This window comes from Peromyscus californicus, unplaced genomic scaffold (assembly GCF_007827085.1).
Source record: "Peromyscus californicus insignis strain IS unplaced genomic scaffold, ASM782708v3 Scaffold_8__1_contigs__length_139910024, whole genome shotgun sequence".
NCBI classification, from domain to species: Eukaryota; Metazoa; Chordata; class Mammalia; order Rodentia; family Cricetidae; genus Peromyscus; species Peromyscus californicus.
Genome location: NW_026294606.1, coordinates 116866693 through 116885806, shown reverse-complemented (window position 1 = coordinate 116885806; position 19114 = coordinate 116866693). Strand labels below are relative to the sequence as shown.

Genomic DNA, 19114 nt, shown 5'->3' with positions numbered 1-19114 from the left:
GAATTTTCCAAAGCTAAGGATGGCTGCTGAGTAGAGGGAGACTCAGGGACAAGAGCAGCAACCGGTGGAGAGGGGGCTGTGCCCCACTCAGGACACACCCGCATCCAGGTCTCTAAGGCCCAAGCTTGCAGCACGTGGTAATTTTGTCCCTTGGGTTGTCACTAGAATGTCTGGCTCTCCTCACTTCTTGCTGCTTGTGATCTGTGTGGAAAGAAGACAGGGGGCCAAGCTGACTAGTGAGACCAGCCATATCGGCAAGTTCTGGCTTTAATGGAGAGACTCTGCCTCAAAGAATACTGTGGGAGAGAGAGATCAAAGATCTGTGATAGCAATCTTAGTGTGTTCACGCGCGCGCGTGCACACACACACGCGCACACACCTGCACCCACACGCAAGAACATGCACACACCTGAGAACACACCTATACACGTGCATGAACACCACACACAGAAAAGAAGAAATAAATGTAAGGGGCTAGAGATGGCTCTGTGGTTAAGAGAACTTCTTGCGCTGGCAAAGAACCAAGTTTGGTGGGTGTCACATGAGATGGCGAACAGCCACCTGTGACTCCAGTTCCAGGGGATCCGATGTCTTCTTCTGCACATGCTGGGTACCCTGTCTCCTCCGTACACACAGGTGACAGACACCCACACAGACACGCACTCAGAGACATATAAACACAAATAAATCTTTAAAAGAAAATTTAAACCATAGCAACAATCTTGCATGCCAGGCAGGGTGCCTGCTGGAGAGGAAAGAATACCACAACTAGTCCCGTTTGCCCCATAAGGAGCCTGAGACTCAGAGGCTTACTCAAGGCCACACAGCTAGCAAAGAGAACTGGAACTCAAACCCTTGTCAGCCTGCTCCCACCCCGTCCCCTCCTCCCCTCCCCCATGAGTCCCTGTTGTCTTCCATATTACCTTACTGAGCTGGCAGCCAAGATACACTCCTCTTCCTGCCCCCCGCCCCCCAGCAGAGCTGCTTCTTGACCAGTAGCCCTGCTTGGCCCCGCCCCTTTCTTTCTCAGGCTGAACAACACAGCCCTATCTTCAAGAAGCCCCTTCCTACTGGCCGACATCTTCAACCTGTGCCCACGGGTTCAGAAGGTCAATCTCAGGTGGGCATCATGCTGGGAGCCCTGGGGCTAGTCTTGGAGGGTGGAACCTGGTGTTTGGAGGGTGTGTGTGTGAGCAGAAGTACCCTAGCCAAAGTCTGGGGGCACCCTGAGGCAATGGCCAAGGGTGACTGAGTGTTTACTGACACTACAGGTCCCTCTGCCATGCTGTCCTGCACTTTGGCTCCAAGGAAGAGCAAGAGGGTGTGTGCTTTGGGTAAGTCCCCTGAACCATCCTGGACATCTGTGGGGATTAGACCTAAGTCCTGAGGCCAGGGGAGAGTGCAGGATGCCTCCTGCCAAATGTGAGCTAGTTCCTCCAGCAGGGAGAATCAAAGGCCCAGAGAGGGCTGGGCTGGGTCCAGAGGCTGACAGAGAGCCTGTGTCCAAATAGGCTGGATCTGCAGAAAGGGCCTCACAACCTGCCCACCATTCCTGCTATCCGACCCAGTGGCACCAGGGCCTGGGGCCTGGGGCAAGCTGCTTACCCTTTAACGCTTGGCTTCCTCAGACATAGCAGGGAGCTATGGAACTGCAGAACATCTGCAAAGCTGCTCAAACCAACACGTAAGGCACCAGGCATATCCAGACACCAGTGACCCTGCCCTGCTGACCCTGCCGTACTGAAGGGCAGGAGGACAGCCTTTGAAGGCAGAGGCAGCTGAATGCCGCTCGCTCTCTGCCAGACCTTGGATCGATCCCTTTGGGTTGCCACCTTCTCTGCTGTGAAATGACAATCAGTGACTAGCTGGCACCTGCTGGGCACCCAAGTGCAGTCATAAAGTGGGAAGAAGGGGCGGGTTCTGAGCTCTGGCTGCTGACTGCTTCAAACCCAGAGGCAGACACAGCCTTTCTGCAAAGGGCTAGATAATGAGGTCACACGTGATGGCACATGCCTGTAATCCCAGCACTCAGGAGACAGAGGCGGGAAGATCATGAGTTCAAGGCCCCCTTGGGCTACATAGAAAATCCATATCTTAAAAAAGAATTTTTTGCCAGGCAGCAGTGGTGCACGCCTTTAATCTCAGCACTCAGGAGGCAGAGCCAGGTGGATCTCTATGAGTTCGAGGCCAGCCTGGTCTACAGAGAGAGATCCAGGACAGGCACCAAAACTACACAGAGAAACCCTGTCTTTTTTTTAAAAAAAAAAAAAGATTTATTTATTTTTTATGCACACAGAAGAGGCTGCCAGGTCTCACTACAGATGGTTGTGAGCCACCATGTGGTTGCTGGGAATTGAACTCAGGACCTCTGGAAGAGCAGTCGGTGCTCTTAACCTCTGCGCCATCTCTCCAGCCCCAAACCCTGTCTTAAAAAACCAAAAAAAAAAAAAAAGATTGGTTGGTTTTAATTAAGGATAGTAATAATGATTTTTAAAAATTAGCTAGTGCCGGGCGGTGGTGGCGCACGCCTTTAATCCCAGCACTCGGGAGGCAGAGCCAGGCGGATCTCTGTGAGTTCGAGGCCAGCCTGGTCTCCAAAGCGAGTTCCAGGAAAGGCGCAAAGCTACACAGAGAAACCCTGTCTCGAAAAACCAAAAAAAAAAGAAAAAAAAAAAATTAGCTAGCAATTTTATCAACTCTCTGACTTAAGAGCTGTTTTTTTGTTTGTGTGTATGTGTGTGTATTTAAAGATTGCTGGATGACCATGGCCCTTTCATTTAACTATGAAATTTCTCTGTAGGCATTTTTAAACAGACAGGCCAACTGTCGCTTTACATCCCAGCCTCTGCAAAAACAGATGTCACCCTTATTTTCCCTCCTCAGTCTGAGTTTCCTTATTGGAGGGAGAGAGTCCAGTTACTAAAATGATTTGGAGGTCTTGAACTTGAGTTGGGATCTCCTGACCTGGGTCTGGAGTTTCTGATCTGTAGATTTGGTGGGGGACCCAGGATTCACATCCCGAGTTCCCGAGTGATTCTGATGTGACTCGTTAGGGACCACGTGGAGAAGCGCCCTTCCCAGAAGGAGGACATAGGCACCGAAAGGTCCTGCAGGGAGCAGGAGCTGCGGGTGGGGTGCCGGGTGTTTTCAAAGGGTTCCAGCTTTGGGAAGGACCCCTGGAGCTCAGAGGCCAAATGCAGAAGAAGCTGATCTGGAAGTGGTCCGAGGATCTGAATGTTTCATCTCTTTCTTGTCCCCAACCGGACACGCAGGTTTCCAGGATGCAGCCTCAGCCCTGAGCACATGGAGCCACTGTGTGGTGCACTGAGCAGGGGCACAGTCCTCAGCCAGCTTGAGTAAGTTGGGAGGAGGAGGTGGAGTGGAGCACATCTGGATGGGGCTGGTGCAAGAACATGAGAGTCCTTAAGAGCAGGCACCCTGGTGTGCCCACCCCACTTCAGAACTCAGGACCAGCTGTTGGGGGATGGGCGGGACTCTGGGTTTCCTCTCTGAGTCTCCCCAGTCTGTGTTTTCTCTTCTACCCTACTCCCACCGAGGCCAAGTTTGTTCCTTTTCTCATCACTGTGTGACAAGTACCTAACTGAAGTAACGTAAGGAAAGAAGGGGTCTATTTTGGCTTATGGGCTATGTGGTTGATTGGCTTAGGTTTTAAGACCAAGTCCAATGTAGTCCAGAATGGCCTCAAACTTGCCATGTAGCCAAGGATGGTGGTGAACTTTGGATCCACCTGTCACCACCTCCAGGGTGCTAGGGTTACAGGTGGGCACTACCCCACCTAGCCTCAGCTCCTGGCTTGAGTGAGATACATTCCACCATGGTGGAGAAGGCACAGTGGTGTGGTGGGAGCGTGAGGAAGCTTCTCTCCTCAGTTAAGCCTCTCTGGAAATGCCATCACAGACATGCCCAGGGGTGTGACTCCTAGGTGATTCCAAATCCAGCCAGGTCAGCAATGAAGATTAACCATCACATCCTGTAACTTGGGCAGCTCTTCAGAGGGGGTGCCAGGACCTCCTCAGCCATGTGTGGCCCAGTGCATCCAAGCTTGCAGTAGATGTTAGAGGGCAGGTGACTAATGAGAGGAGCATTGTTTGGCCCGGCTGGTGGTAAAAGAGACCAAATGGCTAGGCTGAAGAAGAACCTGGAGCCAGCCAGGGTGGGGACTTGTGAAGTGACGCGCCTGTGGCTTGTGTTGAGTGTCCAAACAGGACAGCCACCACCCCCCAGCAGGAAAACAACAGCAGTGAACGCCTATGAGAGTCTCCATATTGTAAACGCTTCATGAGCTTTCGTTACCCTCTCAGAAGCCTAGGTACTATGACTGTCCTGTTCGTAGATAAGAAACTCAGAGCACAGAGTTCAAGAACCTGCCAGCATCCCACAGCTACTCCAGCATGTACAGTTGACAGTCCAACCTAGAACCATTGGGAAATAAAGAAGTCTTGTAAAAATAAATAAATAATAACTACATAGTTTAAATTTCTCTCATATACAATTTCTCAGATACATAATTTCAGCACTTTGGAGCTGAGACAGGAGGATTTCAAGTTCCAAGTGAGCCTGGACTCCATAGCAAGTTCAAGGCGTCACATAATGAGACCCTATCTCAACTAAAACAAACAAATTTCAGTGAAAGTGTTGGCCAGAGGAGAACTGTGGCTGATGGGAACATGTGGGGTTTTGGGTTTTGTTTTTTTTTTGTTTGTTTAAGATTTATTTGCCTGCATATATTCCTGCAGGCCAGAAGAGGGCACCAGATCTCATTACAGATGGTTGTGAGCCACCATGTGGTTGCTGGGAATTGAACTCAGGACCTTTGGAAGAGCAGCCAGTGCTCTTAATTGCTGAGAAATCTCTCCAGCCTTTTTTTTTTTTTTTTTTTTTTGGTTTTTTGAGACAGGGTTTCTCTGTGTAGTTTTTGGTGCCTGTCCTGAATCTCGCTCATGTAGACCAGGGTGGCCTCGAACTCACAGAGATCTGCCTGGCTCTGCCTCCCAAGTGCTGAGATTAAAGGTATGCGCCACCACCGCCTGGCAGGAAGCATGTGTTTTAAGAAAGAAGAATGTGGATCTGGAGAGATGACTCAGCAGTTAAGAGCAATGACTGCTTTTCCAAAGAACCTAGGTTCAATTCCCAGCACCCATATGGCAGCTCACAACTATCTGTAACTCCTCCAGCACCCTCACACAAGCATACATATAGGCAAGATACCAATAAAATAAAAATGAGCAGTTTTTTTTTTTAAAAAGAAGGAAGACTGTTTCATGGTAGAGGAAAACTTGTCTTGTTTTAAAGGTCATTTTAGAACTGGAGGTACAGCTCAGTGCTAGAGTACTTGTCTAGTATGTACAAAGCCAGACTCAAACTCAAGTACCACAAAAATCAAATGCAGGTCACTATATTAATTGGCTTTGTGAAACGAAGCAATTTTAAAAATCCATCAATTCCCTTCCCCTTGCGAGTGTGTGTGTGTGTGTGCATGCTCGTGCACATATACTCTCTCATCTCACACACGTGGATACCCACAGAGGCCGGAAGAAAGGAGGTGTTGGATCTCCTGGAGATGGAGTTATGGGTGGTTGAGCCAACTATGTGGGTGCTAGGAACCAAACCCTGGTCCTCTGCAAAAGCAACAAGTACTCTTAACTGCTGGACTGTCTCTCTGGCCTCTACAAAGCAATTTTTAAAAGAAAATTCCAGATAAACAAGTGTCAGGGATATGGGGCTGGATAGGGATTTAAGTTCAAAGGTTGTTAAGAGTACTTGCTGCTCTTGCAGAGAACCCGGATTGTGTTACCGGAACCCACGTGGCAGCTGTCAATTGTCTGGGAATCTGGCCCCTCTAGAGACACCAGACACACGTGTCGTAGGCATACATACATGTAAGCAAACACCCCCACACATTAAATAGAAATTAAATAAATTAATCTTTTTTTTTAAGTGTCAGAAATGTAGATAGGAAATCAGATGTTCAGGACACCATGGTTATGTTTCTGAAGTTGTGGCTGAGACCAGGATGCTATCAGGAGAGGGAGTAGGGATGGTATTCAGGTAGTTTCTGGTGATGTCCGATTCCTAAATCACAGGAGGAACTCCACTAGGTGACTGCAACCTCCAAGCAGTTGTCCCTTCCTCTGCTCATTCTTGCTGGGAAATTGTAGATTCTAGCTGGCAGCAGCCGGGGGTGGGTGGGGGAGGACTCATCAGTTTTTTTCTAACTCCCAAAAGCCTGCTAGAGGAAGCTGAGCCATGTAAGTGCCACAGATAATGGAGGAAATGATGGGGACACAGTGAACACAGGTTTACTGTGGTGCTGGAGAGGGGACCCATGGGGATTGTAGGGCTGTTGGTGTGATGCTCACAGTGAGGTGATGGGCATGGTAGCTCAGCATGGTGCTGGTGCTTCGGTGGTGGGGCTGTTGGTGTCATGGTGATGACGAGCAGCTGTGGCCGCCAATTTAGTGGCTACGGGGACCATGAGGAGAAGGCAGAGCTAGAGCTTGGATCACTAACACTCTTCCTTACTTCTTGTAGCCTCACAGCCAACCTGCTGAATGACAGTGGGCTCAGGTGCCTTCTGGAATGCCTGCCGCAGCTACCCATCTCTGGATGGCTTGAGTAAGTGAGCCTTGAGACAGCCAGGGGGATCCCCCTTCAACGAGAGCCCAAGTGAGTCTCCTCCGAGAACACCTCAAGGGAACTGGGGAAGGAGAGCGGGTGATGGGAAGGGGTGGCTCTTACCTGGAGTCTCTGATGACCTCCTCTCTCATCCCCACCAAGGGCAGATCCTGTGTCAGACGCTCAAGATAAGTTAGGGCTTGTGGTAAAGTAGACCTTCCCCTCCATCATGTACCCCGCAGCAAGCTAGCTTGAGGTGGGAAGCAAGTCCATGCCTACCAAGTGAGGTGGGGCCGCAGCAGCCAGCTCCTGGTTATCCCACTCCTGAAACCCCTCTAACTCCATCTGTGGGGCACAGGTTTGGAAAAGGACCTGCAGCAAGGGAGAGTTCTCAGGAAGTCATCCACGCTCTCCATCTCCTCATACAGCCTGTTGCTAGGCAACTGAATTTAGTACTCTGGGAGTCTCCGGCCCTGCTAGGGATGGGGTGCCTGATCAGGCTTCTCAGTAGGGGCAGCTCTCGAGGACTCAGGGCCAGGTGCCTTTCCTGTACAGGGTAGTGTCCCTTCTGGGTCTCTCTCTCTCTCTCTCTCTCTCTCTCTCTCTCTCTCTCTCTCTCTCTCTCTCTCTTTCTCTCTCTCACAATGTCAACATCTGGAGAATGGGTGCTTGGACATTGAAATGGAGGGGGAGACAAGGGGCAGGGACCCTGCTGAGCTTTGCTTCTCTCCTAGCCTCAGTCACAACAGTATCTCTCAGGAAGGGGTCCTGTGCCTGCTGGAGACCCTGCCTTCCTGCCCTCGTGTCTGTGAGATCTCTGTGAGGTAAGCTGCTGACCACTGACTGATGGTGGGGGTACAAGATCCCCACACTGCAGCTTTATGTTGTGTGGTTTTGAGCCTGTCCCTGATGGGGTGCCGACAGGGTGGAGAAGGCCAGGTGTACAGAACCTGTTCCTCGTAGAGTGTGTGGCCAAGACCTGTTCCCTGCGCTGTCTCTTCTGCCCCCGCTCGGTGACCTGGGTGCCCAGAGCGCTAGCTGATGCCTCCCTGCCCTCTTTTCTCACAGTCTGGGCTCCAAACAGAGCTTCCGGATACGCATGTCCAAAGAGGAAGAAGCCAGAACAACACTGAGGTAATCCTAGGTGGGGTGTGGAGCAGGACAAAGACAGGGATTCTGATCTGTGAGGAACCCATGGCTTCCTCAACTGGGTTCTCTCCTAAGATGGCCTGCTTCTGACTTTTAATCCAGGTTTGGTCTCCTGATGAGCACTGATGTCCCCATCCCATCCCCAACATCACAGAAACTCCATTATACCATATTATACAATACAGAAAGTACACACATGTACTAGATACACAAAATGCACATACCCTACACATACTATCTCACATATCACACAGACTCTACACACAAAATATACACTACATACATATACACTCTCATACAATGCACGCGTGCTTGCGCGCACACACACACACACACACACACACACACACACACACACACACACACGGCCTTTGCTCTCTCTCCATCCACCAGCACTTCCTGCCCGATGAGGCCTTCCTGTACTGCTCACGATAGGCCCTGAGTCTGGCATTCTCTTCTTCCGCTGTTTCTCAGAGAAAATTCTCCTAACCCTTTAAGGCCAGCTTACATGGCAGCCCCTCCTGGAGGCCCCTTGAGGCACCAGTGGCCTGATATCAAAGTGAATGTTTTTGGGGTCCTGCAGTCCCTTTTCAGGGACAACAGACTTAGCTTACCTGTAAGCGGTGGAGGACAGGGCCACAGCCCATGCCCAGGCTCACCCTCCACACAGGGAGCCTGAACTACCCCGTTAGTCACAGAGTCAGGCTGACCCTGCCAAAGCCAGCTTTTCCTCCCCAGAAATAACCCAGCAGCTGTGTGCTGGGGTCAATCAGTGGCTGCCTGTAATGTACCATGAGATCTAAATGAGCTGCGTAGCAGGCAGGCACCCTGTGCCTGGAGGCTGGCGCTGTGTGCCTGCAGTCAAGCTCCACAAGTGACTGACTCCCAGCTCCTAAGGCAGTACCCAGCACCTGTCAGTTTGCATAGGCCCCAACCCAGGCCTGTGTCCTCTGGGGAGCTGGTGTGTGTGTGTGTGTGTGTGTGTGTGTGTGTGTGTGTGTGTGTATGTATGTGTGCGGGGCAGGGGAGGCCAGCAGCTGGAGCCTCAGGTCTGCCCTGCCTTCTCCCCTCAGGCTGTGTGAGTGCAACTTCAGCCCAGAACATGTCTCCAGACTGGCTTCCAGCCTGAGCCAGGCCCAACAGCTGTCAGAGCTCTCGTGAGTGACAAGCCCAGCCTGTGAGGACATGGATAGGTGGGACATCCTGCCTGCCTGAGCCATACCAATAACTGATCTCTGTCCCCAGGCTGACCAGGTGCCACTTGGACCTGCCACAGCTGACCCACCTCCTGAATCTGGTGAATCGACCAGCAGGGTTGCTGGGCCTCAGGTACCCTCCATCACTGGGAAGGGGAGTGGGGAATCTGAGGAAGATGGGCCCCCACAGTCACAGCCTGGCCATTCCCTATACTCAAGAGCCCATGTCTCCACCCCAGAGCCATCCCAGGCACACAGGGACACTGTCCCTGAGGGGAGGGAGGCTGTGCTTTGGGTTTTTTAAAAAAAATAAATCATGCTTTTTGTGTATAGTTCAGTTGATAGGGTGCTTGTCAGCATATACGAAGCCCTGGATTTCATCTCAAACATCACAAAGGAAGTAATTAAAATCAATTAAAAATAATTGAAGAAAGTGCTGAAGGACACCTAATGGAACATAAAATAAATATGCTTATATGTTCACCATAATGTAAAAGCATTCAGAAAAAGAACACACTAAAAAGGAGAGAGAATCATCTTCAAAAACCCACATTCCATTTCCTGGGTCTGATAATTGCTCATTTTCTTCCATATTTACTTCACATTTGTTTGGCTAAAGTATTTTAAAGTAAAACACAGATCTCAAAAAAAATACCTCTTCTAAACATCTCACTGTGAATCTCTTTAAAAGTAAGGGTCAGGGGCTGGGAGGTGGCTCGGTCGGGGAAATGCTTGCCTTGCCACACAAAGACCTGAGTTCAAACCCAGAACTGATATCCCATGAAAGAAAAGAGGGGTGCAATCCCGACATTGAGGAGATGGAGATGGGAGGACCCTGGGGCTCCTTGGCCAGCCAGCCTAGCCTACTGGGCAAACTTCAGTGAGATCCTGCCTCTAAAAACAAGATGGATGGTCCTAAGGATCAGCATCCAAGGTTGTCCTCTGGTCTCCAAATGCCGGTTTGCTCATGTGCACATGCACTCACCCTTACACACAAATAGGCACACACTGGGACATGAACACACATGCGTTAGTTACTTTTCCTGTTGCTGTGATAAAACATGACCAAAGGCAACTTTGAAGAAAGAATTTATTTTGGCTCATGATTCCAGAGGAATAAGAGCTCATCATGAGCCAGGTAGTGGTGGCACACACCTTTAATTCCAGCTCTCAGAAGGCAGAGGCAGGTGGATCTCTGTGAGTTCAAGGCCAGCCTGGTCAACAGAATGAGTTCCAGGACAGCCATGGCTACACAGAGAAACCCTGTCTGAAAAACAAAACAAACAAACAAAAAAAAAAAGAGTTCATCATGTCGGGGACACATGGCAACGAGCTGCAGATGTGGCAGTTCCAGGAAGCTAAGATATCACGTCATGAACCACAAGCACAAAGCAGAGGACAAGAACTTTGACCTCTCAAAGCCCACCTCCAGTGACATCCTCTAACAAGGTCATACCTCCTAAACCTTCCCAAACAGTGACAGCTGGAGACGAAGAGTTCAAATGCCCGAGCCTATGGGAGACACTCTTCTCATCCAAGCCACCACACAGAGGGCATAAACACACATATACAAGTACACAAGGACTGTAGTCAGCCAGGACACCTAAGGAGTCTACTGGCAATCCTTAGGGCCATGCATTATCTGGTTTAATATGAAATTCACACATGGTCCTTACATGGAACAGCTGACTGTGGGGTCCAAGTCCACACAGGCTCCTGGACACTCCTGGTCCATGGCTCTGGGCACATCACAGGTAGGGCTGTGCTCGTCCACTTCCTTATGTGCCCTGGGGCCAACCACCAGCTTTCCTAAAGCGGTAGTTATGTCAAAAGAGTTCATGAGATGAACTAACAGATCTGTACCCCAAAGCCTGGCTTCACAGGCAGCACTGCACCACACTGACTATAGCCCAAAGAAAGGCACATAAGAGCTGATTATTCTCTTTATCTTTTTTTAAGATTTAAGAAATCACATTTCTTAAAAATTATAGTAAAATCAGCCATGAGTCTGTAACTCCTGGATCAGAAAATCAAGGACAGCCTTGACTACCTAGAGTGTTCGAAGCCAGCCTGGTCTACATGAGACCCTGTCTCTAAATAGATAGATATATAGATAGATAGATAGACAGACAGACAGACAGACAGACAGACAGATATAAAAAGTGAAATACCAAAAAAAAAAAAGTAAAAAAGAAATTAGCCACCATAACACAGTTAGGTGGACAGCTCAGTAGTATTAAAGACTTTTGCCCTGATGTCAGTCTCCATCCTGCAAAACTGAAGTTCTATCTCCAGTGAACAGTTCCTCATGTTCCACTTACCCCAGCCTCTGGCAAGAACAGTCCATGAAACCGACTCCCCCAGTTGCTTCTTGTCGGTAGAATCCTCTGTATCTGCCCTTTTGTGACTGCCACGTTTCACAGGGCGTGTCTTCCAGGTTCTCCCATGTTGTTGGGTGTGAGAACTTCCTTTTCAGACTGAGCAGTAGCCCAGCCTATGGGTCTACCACAGTTTATTCCTTCATCTGCGGATGGACACTTGGGGCGCTTCCGCCTTCCAGCCAAGTGCTGTGATGTGGGTGCACAAATATGACTTTGTGTCCCTGCGTTCAGTTCTTTTCTAGATCACCCAAATAACACCTTAAAATTAAACTTTCCAAGCCCAAAAGTAACATTTTAAAAATTGGCAGAAAATCCAGACTAGCATAAAGGAAAACAATGTTTAAAAAAAAAATAATGCAATTGAAATGTAAAACAGGAATTTTTGTTTGTTTGTTTTTTGCTTTTTGTTTGCTTGTTTGTTTTGTTTTTTTGGTTTTTTGAGACAGGGTTTCTCTGTGTAGTTTTGGTGCCTGTCATGGATCTCCCTCTGTAGACCAGGCTGGCCTCGAACTCACAGAGATCCCCCTGGGTCTGCTTCCCAAGTGCTGGGATCAAAGGCATGCATCGCCACCGCCCGGTGGGAATATTTTAAACAACTCTTTTCCATACTACTAAATTCATTTGTGCATTTTGTACAAAGTTTAGAAAATGATCCCGGCAGTGGTGGTATACACCCTTAGTCCCAGCCCTCAGGAGGTGGAGGCTGGTGGATCTCTGAGTTCAAAGCCAGCCTGGTCTACAAAGTGAGTTCCAGGACAGCCAGGACTACACAAAGAAACCCTGCCTTGAAAAAACAAAACAACAAAGTTTAGAAAAATGTAGAAAACCAAAATTGAGGGCTGGAGAGATTCCTCGGTGATTAAGAGCACTGGCTGCTCTTCCATGGGACCTGGGTTCAATTCCCAGCACACACATGGCAGCTCACAACTGTCTATAATTCCAGTTCAGGGAACTCGATGCCCTTACACAGACATTATGTAAGCAAAACACAAATGCACATAAAATTAAAATAATAAATAAATCATTTAAAAAGAAGAAAACCAAAATCGAAATAAAATAGCTCATGAAAATGCCAAGGATAGTCCATACATTTTCCTTGTATTCAACTCCACTTCTTTCTCTTTATACGTATTTTCCTTCTTTTAAATACAAAATTGGAATTGTAGTTTAGGTATGTTTAGGTTTCGTTACCCTTACCCACATAACAAATTGTGTTAAATCTGAAAAATATTATTTCAAAAAAATATTCTTGGGCTGGGGAGATGGCTTGCAAACGTGAGGACCTACATTCAGATCTCCAGATCTGTGTAAGGCTGCTGGTACTGTGCCTCTGCAATCCCTGAAATCCCTTCCTAAGGAAGACGGGAGCTGGAGACAGGAAGGAGCATCCCTGAACGCTCCGCTCAGCTAGCCTGTCGCATGGAGTGGGGAACACCAAAGAGGTCCTGTGTCACACAATATAGAAGATGAAGACTCACCTGAGGTTGTCTGCTGACTTCCACATACCCCGATATGTACTGTGGCATGCTCACAACACAAGAACACACACACACAGAAGCTCATAAACAAATATTTTTGAGCCAGGCCTGGTGATGAGCACCTATAATCCTAGCGCTTGGGAAGCTGAAACAGGGAGATTGCTTCAGGTTTGAGGCCAACCTGATTTCCATAGAAAGATCATGTCTCAAAAGGAAAAATATCATTATTAATTTAAAAAGAATTCTTAAATTAATCTCCCTTTTAATGCAGATGACATTAGCAGAGCAGTGCAGGAGAATCGTGCAGGACCCATAACACATGTGACTACATGCATAACTTTATTTTATGTTTTATTAGCATATATTAATTATCATAACAATAGGTTTCATTATGACATGTTCATACATGTTTATAATGTTTTTATTATATTCATACCCCCATTATCTGGGGGTTTTGTTTTACTTAGTTTTCTGAGACAGCATTTTATGTGTCCCAGGATAACCTTTAACTCCTGATCCTCCTGCCTCTACCCCCTGAGTGGTGAGATTACAGATATGCACCACTACGCCCGGTTTTTGTGGTGCTAGGGACGGAACCCAAGGCCTGTGCACTCTAAGCAGATACTCTACCAACTTAGTACATCCTCAGTCCCGACTTTATAATTTAAAAATATCACACACACACACACACACACACACACACACACACACACACACACACACGAACATGCACACTCCTCCAGGCTCCTCATGGCACTACTCCCCTCCACCAGGTATTCCCCAGGTTTAGATTGATGCTCACCCCACGGGTCCTTGTCTGTGTCCCTTCCATGACAGGTTGGAAGAACCCTGGGTGGGCCAGGTCAGCTTACCAGCCGTGATGGAAGTCTGTGCCCAGGCCTCAGGAGGTCTCACTGAGTTAAGGTGAGTCCCGCGAAGAGCCCCTGGGAATTCACCTTCCTATGACCATTGCACCCTTCCCTTACCCTCAGTCCTCTAGACACTGGTGTCTTGTCCTGTAGATCAAGAGCTTTGTCACTGGCAAAGACTCCTGGGCATGTCTGAAGAGCTACCCACATTTGTATAATATATACATATTTGTATGGTACATACATATGGCTATACCTATTTGTATAGTCTTGTGCAGTAGGCAGGCCACAATGGCAGAAGAAGGGAACTCAGGGTTCAAGGTCCAGGCAGGCATGGCTGGGAATCCATGCTGGTTACCCAAAAGTGGTCCTGGGGTGCAGAACAGGTCCTGGGGTGCAGATAACAGCGATGGGAGCAGTTGGGAGCAAGGTTTTGGTTGGATCGTGTGTGGTAACAGATTTCACCACAGTGCCAGCTGCTCTCGGCATCATCTCCCATTTTCGAAGTGTTCTTGCCTTTGTTTGAGGCTGGAGGATCCATTGTACCAGGATCCGAGTCAGAGAGCAGGCAGGCGCAGGCCTACTCAAGCTGCCAAGACGGGCTGCCGTGTGTCTCACCCCACCTTTGTCTCTCCCTCAGCCTCTCTGAGACCCAGCAGCAGCTGAGGCTCCAGCTGGAATTTCGTCACCAAGAAGACAAATCTGAGGCCATGGCAAACAGGTGGGACCCAGCAGCAGGAGCCTCGAGGGAGTGGCTGGTGGCAAGGAGCAGGAGGTGGCCCTGCTTGGGATCAGTGTTTCTCATGCCCCTGCTCAGCATCTTTTGATATTCGGTCTTTCCACGTTCTGGGAGGTCTGCTCCTTCACTCTCCATCCCCACTCCAACCCAACAACCCAACTTATCCTCATCAACTTCCAGTTCCTCAAATACCACCTTGCCCTCTCTGACCTCAGGCCCTTTGCACAGGCTCTTCTTTCTATCCAGAATGGCTTTTCCTTGCCTACTTTCTTCCTCTCTTATCTGGTTATACTTTTTCATACTTCACATCTCAGCTTAAATGCCCCATCTCAACCGTGACCCGTGACAGTCAAGACTTGGCCAAGTCCTCCCACTTTCCACCCTCGGAGATGCCTGGATTTATGACCTCTCCATCCAAATGTCATATTTTTGGAAATTAAAGTGCCACCTCTTTTGAGTGGACACAGCTCTGCATGCATACATTCTGGGGACTAGAGCATGTCTGGATCTCAACCCCAAGTTACCTACTTGTCCGCATGCCCACCCTCATGTAGTCCACGATCTGTGTGGGCATGCCAGCTGCCCACCTGGCCATCCTTCTCAGGGGTGATTATAGCTGGATAGTAACCTCGGACTTTCTTTCATCAACGTGTATTTACCCTACGCCATGAGCGTGAAGGCAGGGATGGGACCCCATTGTGAGCCAGGAGCTCAGAAACTGCAGCTGCCCTCTCTGCTTCCAGGTTGGCTCACTGTGACCTGGGGACCGACCACAGTCTTCTTATGACACAGTTGCTGGAGACGTGTGCCGGACTGCAACAGCTCAGGTTGGCACTGCCACCACTTGGGGCGGCTTCAGGCTCACTGGTTACTCCAATGTCTTCTCCGGGCCATATTCTCACTTCCCGGGGGTTGGGACTCATACTTGGGCCAAGGGCCAGAGACTCAGGGTTGTCCAGGAAAGCCCTTAGAGGGTCCTTCTCTCTCCCTCAAAGTGTTGGACCCTCAAAGTGTGTCCAACCTACAGTCTTCCGGAATATTGTTGGCCCTTTTCAGCTTGTCTCAGGTTAACTTCAGTGATGATGACGACACCAGGTCCAGGCTGCTACAGAACCTCCTGCTGTCTAGCTGTGAGCTCAAGAGCTTCCGGTATGTGGACTTGCACTTGCATTGAGCGCCCCCCTCCACCCCCCGCCTGCCCCCCCCCCCCCCCCCCGCCTGCCCACCCCACCTGATCCTAAGCTCCCGGCCCAGAGGATGCTGGTTCCACCCTGTGCTCAGGCCCCAGGGTCCTGGACACAATACTAGGGCTATGAGGTCCTAAATGTGACCTTAGGGACACAGCCATACACCCAAAAATGTACTCCCCTCTCCGTACTCTGTTTTGTTCTGTTTCCTTCTGGAATAACTGCAAATAAAAGGTTGCAAAGCACTCGGAAGGCTGAGGCAGCCTGGAAATCTTGTCTCAAAAAGAAAGTTGTAGGGTTAGGAATTTACCCTCAATCTCTGTTAATATTTCCACGTTGTTCACTTCCCTCCTTCTCCCCTCTCTCTCCTCCTCCTTTTATCCTCGTTTTCTTTTTAACCATTAGAAGGGGTTCAGTGACTCTCCCAAGAATGAGAGCAACATTTGCTGTAATCTAGGGAAAGTATGAACTTCAGGAATTTAAACACTGAATACCAGCTACTATATTCTTTCTAAAAAAAGTGTGTGTGTGTGTGTGTGTGTGTGTGTGTGTGTGTGTGTGTGCGTGTGTGCGTGTGATCCCTCTCACCGCCTGTGTCTTTCTAGACACTGTCTTTGACATCTACAGGCAGGAATCTCTTTAAGCCTGTGTCTTAGCTTTGGAGCCTGCATTGATCACGGGAACATCACCTCTTCACCTTTTATCGGAGGCAAACCATGGATGTGCCCTTTTACTGCAGACACTAACGGTGTCACCTGGTAAAGGTGGTGTCTACCATGTTCCTTCACTTGCAAAATTAGTTTCTCTTTGGGATTGACACACGTCTTATAGAAAAGATCATTTCAGACTATCAATATCCAGTTCTCCAGACTGTCATCCACAGATTTTAGCCTCCATTGGTAAATCTTGCCTGAGTTAACTATCAGAATGAAGACTGCAGAATGGAGCTTTGGTCTGGTTGGGTTGGGTTTGATTTTGAGACAGGGTCTCAATATGTAACCCAGGCTAGCCCCAAACTCTCCATCCTCCTGTCCCAGCCTCAGATTGCTAGGATTACTAGAATAGGCCTCCATGCCCAACTCAAATGGAGTTTTTTGATGTTCAGTGCAACTGATTACATCAAGAAACTCTCAGCTGGTGAGACGGGGGTCAGTGAGTAAAGGCCAAGCCTGAGGACCTGAGTTCAACCCCAGGAGCCACATGGAGGAAGGGAAGAACTCCCCCAAACAGTCCTCTCACTCCCATGTCCACACACCGTGGCATGCGCAAGCATACACACAGACACACCCACACACTCAATAAATAAGTAAAACCGTAGTTTTGAAATAATACAGAATCTTGGTGTTCCTCCCTTGGAGCCTCCCCCACTCTCAGGAGTTGTCCTTACTGTCCCCTAATAAATTTTTATAAATAAATACATAGAATGACATGAAAACATTTTAAGTGGAGGAAAATTTTAAAACAAGTAAAAAAAAAACACCTCATGAACTTGAGCTCAGTTCTGTGGCTTACGCCTTTAATCCCAGCACTTAGGAAGCCGAGGCAGGTGGATCTTTGTGAGTTCGAGGCCAGCCTGGTCTACACTGTGAGTTCAGGACATCCATTGAGAGACCCTGTCTCAGAAAAGCAAAAACAAACAAAGCCTCTTTGGAGCTATCAGACTTGGACCCCGGAAGGTGCAGAGCTGTACAGTGTCAGCTGGGTACTCCCATGGCAACCAACCGTGGCTAAGGGGGACTAGAGGACAGCCCGGCTACTGCCTCCAGCACGTCCTGACTTAATTAGTCCAGGGCAGAGAGGCTTATGGAGGACAGGTGTCCCCTACCCACTGCCCCCAAAGCCACTCCCAGTCTCTGTCATCAGTTGCAGACCTCGGGAGGCCTGGGCTCTGCCTGACCTTGCCTCTCTTTGGTCCCCAACAGGCTGACCTCCAGCTGTGTCAGCGCAGAGAGCCTCACCCACCTGGCATCTGGTCTGGGGCACTGCCAGCATCTGGAAGAGCTGGAGTAAGTCGGGATGGCTGGCCACGGGCAGGACGGAGAGGACAGCTCTGCCTCTGGCAGGGTGACAGAGACTCTTCCACCTGTCTCTGCTCTCCCCGACCAAGCCTAGCAGTCCTCAGGCTGAACACTGTGTTCCTGGTCTTGCCTTTACCCTGGACCCATGGGGTATCTCTGGCTAGATTTTTCTTCCTCCCTGGGTTGGGACCGCACATCTGTCAAAAATGGGACTTGAATCTGCCTCTGCCTCAGCTGGTGATGAGTGCCAGGGCGCAGGAAGCAGAGAGGGACAGCAGAGTCCTTGTATGTTTGCATGTGCCCCATCCTCTCTGGAGCCTTCACCTGGCATCCTCCTTATCCGATCCAGCTGGGACTGCCACCCCTCCTGCAGGGACCTAGAGCCCGGCCCTTGGGGGCAGGAATGCCCCTGGGGTAGAGGCTCGACAGAAAACCTAGCCTATTATCTGCAACCCCAATCAGCCTCCCCAGGGCCAAGGGGCAAGGAACAGGTAGAATAGTGTCTCTCCAAGGCCTGGGTAAAGTGCCTGTCCAGGGCACTTGACTGAGTGGAACCTTCTGCTTGGGCCCTGCAGCTTCTCTAACAACCATCTCTGTGAGGAGAACATCGAGCTACTGATGGGAGCCCTTCAGGGGACCTGCAGGCTAAAGAAGCTACAGTAAGTGAGGGGAGCTGAGGAGGAGGAGGGGGAGGGGGAGGAGGAGGGGGAGGAGGGGGAGTGGAGAGCGCTGGGAGAGGAGCAAACGGGAGTACATGGGGGGAGTGGGTGAGGAGGTCAGCTGGGGGGAGAGTGAATGGGAGTTCACGGGGAGGAGAAGGAGTGGGGTCCATGCAGAGGAGTATCTGAAACATGCTCAGGACTCACTGCCCCCTCCCCTCTGAATGTACCTGTGAGTCTCTGGATGACATCTTCCCATCTTTTGCTTCCCTGCCCAGCTGAGTGTCATCAGAATGTTTGGTCTCTGGAAACAAAATCCCCAAACCAAAGCAGCCAAGGCAGGAGTTGGCTGGCTTCCTTTTTTTTTTTTTTTTTTTTTAAGAAAACTACAAGGCAACTAGCTGGAGGCATGGCTGGATCCATTGGCCAGTTACTTACTGGTCTGTGTTGTCCCACTCAGCACCCTCCACATCCTTCTTTTCTCTTAGTGGATAAGGAGCACATTTCTCCCCGTGCTCAGTTGGAGATGTATTGAGTGAGTTCAGGTCACATGCCTGCCCCTAAATTCTCAGTTGACTCATTGGCTAAATGAGATCTAAGGCCTGCCCTGTCCTCTGGAGTTAGAAAGAGTGATAACTTAGATGCTGTTACAGAAGAGAGGATGCAAAACTCTCGGCAGGGGCCGGGCGGTGGTGGCGCACGCCTTTAATCCCAGCACTCAGGAGGCAGAGCCAGGCGGATCTCTGTGAGTTCGAGGCCAGCCTGGTCTACAGAGCAAGATCCAGGACAGGCACCAAAACTA

The 19114-nt window shown here is 49.5% G+C and overlaps 1 protein-coding gene across 1 annotated transcript in view; it reads left to right on the top strand.

Moving 5' to 3' along the window:
* Nlrc5 (NLR family CARD domain containing 5) overlaps nt 1–19114 on the top strand; it is an 81077-nt gene that overhangs the window by 52223 nt on the left and 9740 nt on the right. Inside the window, exons 25-38 of the mRNA XM_052728863.1 lie at nt 1031–1120; nt 1272–1334; nt 3273–3356; nt 6553–6636; nt 7371–7460; nt 7705–7770; nt 8859–8942; nt 9031–9114; nt 13678–13764; nt 14350–14430; nt 15192–15275; nt 15505–15597; nt 17558–17641; nt 18229–18312. Of these exons, the coding sequence (XP_052584823.1) occupies nt 1031–1120; nt 1272–1334; nt 3273–3356; nt 6553–6636; nt 7371–7460; nt 7705–7770; nt 8859–8942; nt 9031–9114; nt 13678–13764; nt 14350–14430; nt 15192–15275; nt 15505–15597; nt 17558–17641; nt 18229–18312 (1158 nt within the window). The remainder of the gene's footprint in view (nt 1–1030; nt 1121–1271; nt 1335–3272; nt 3357–6552; nt 6637–7370; nt 7461–7704; nt 7771–8858; nt 8943–9030; nt 9115–13677; nt 13765–14349; nt 14431–15191; nt 15276–15504; nt 15598–17557; nt 17642–18228; nt 18313–19114) is intronic.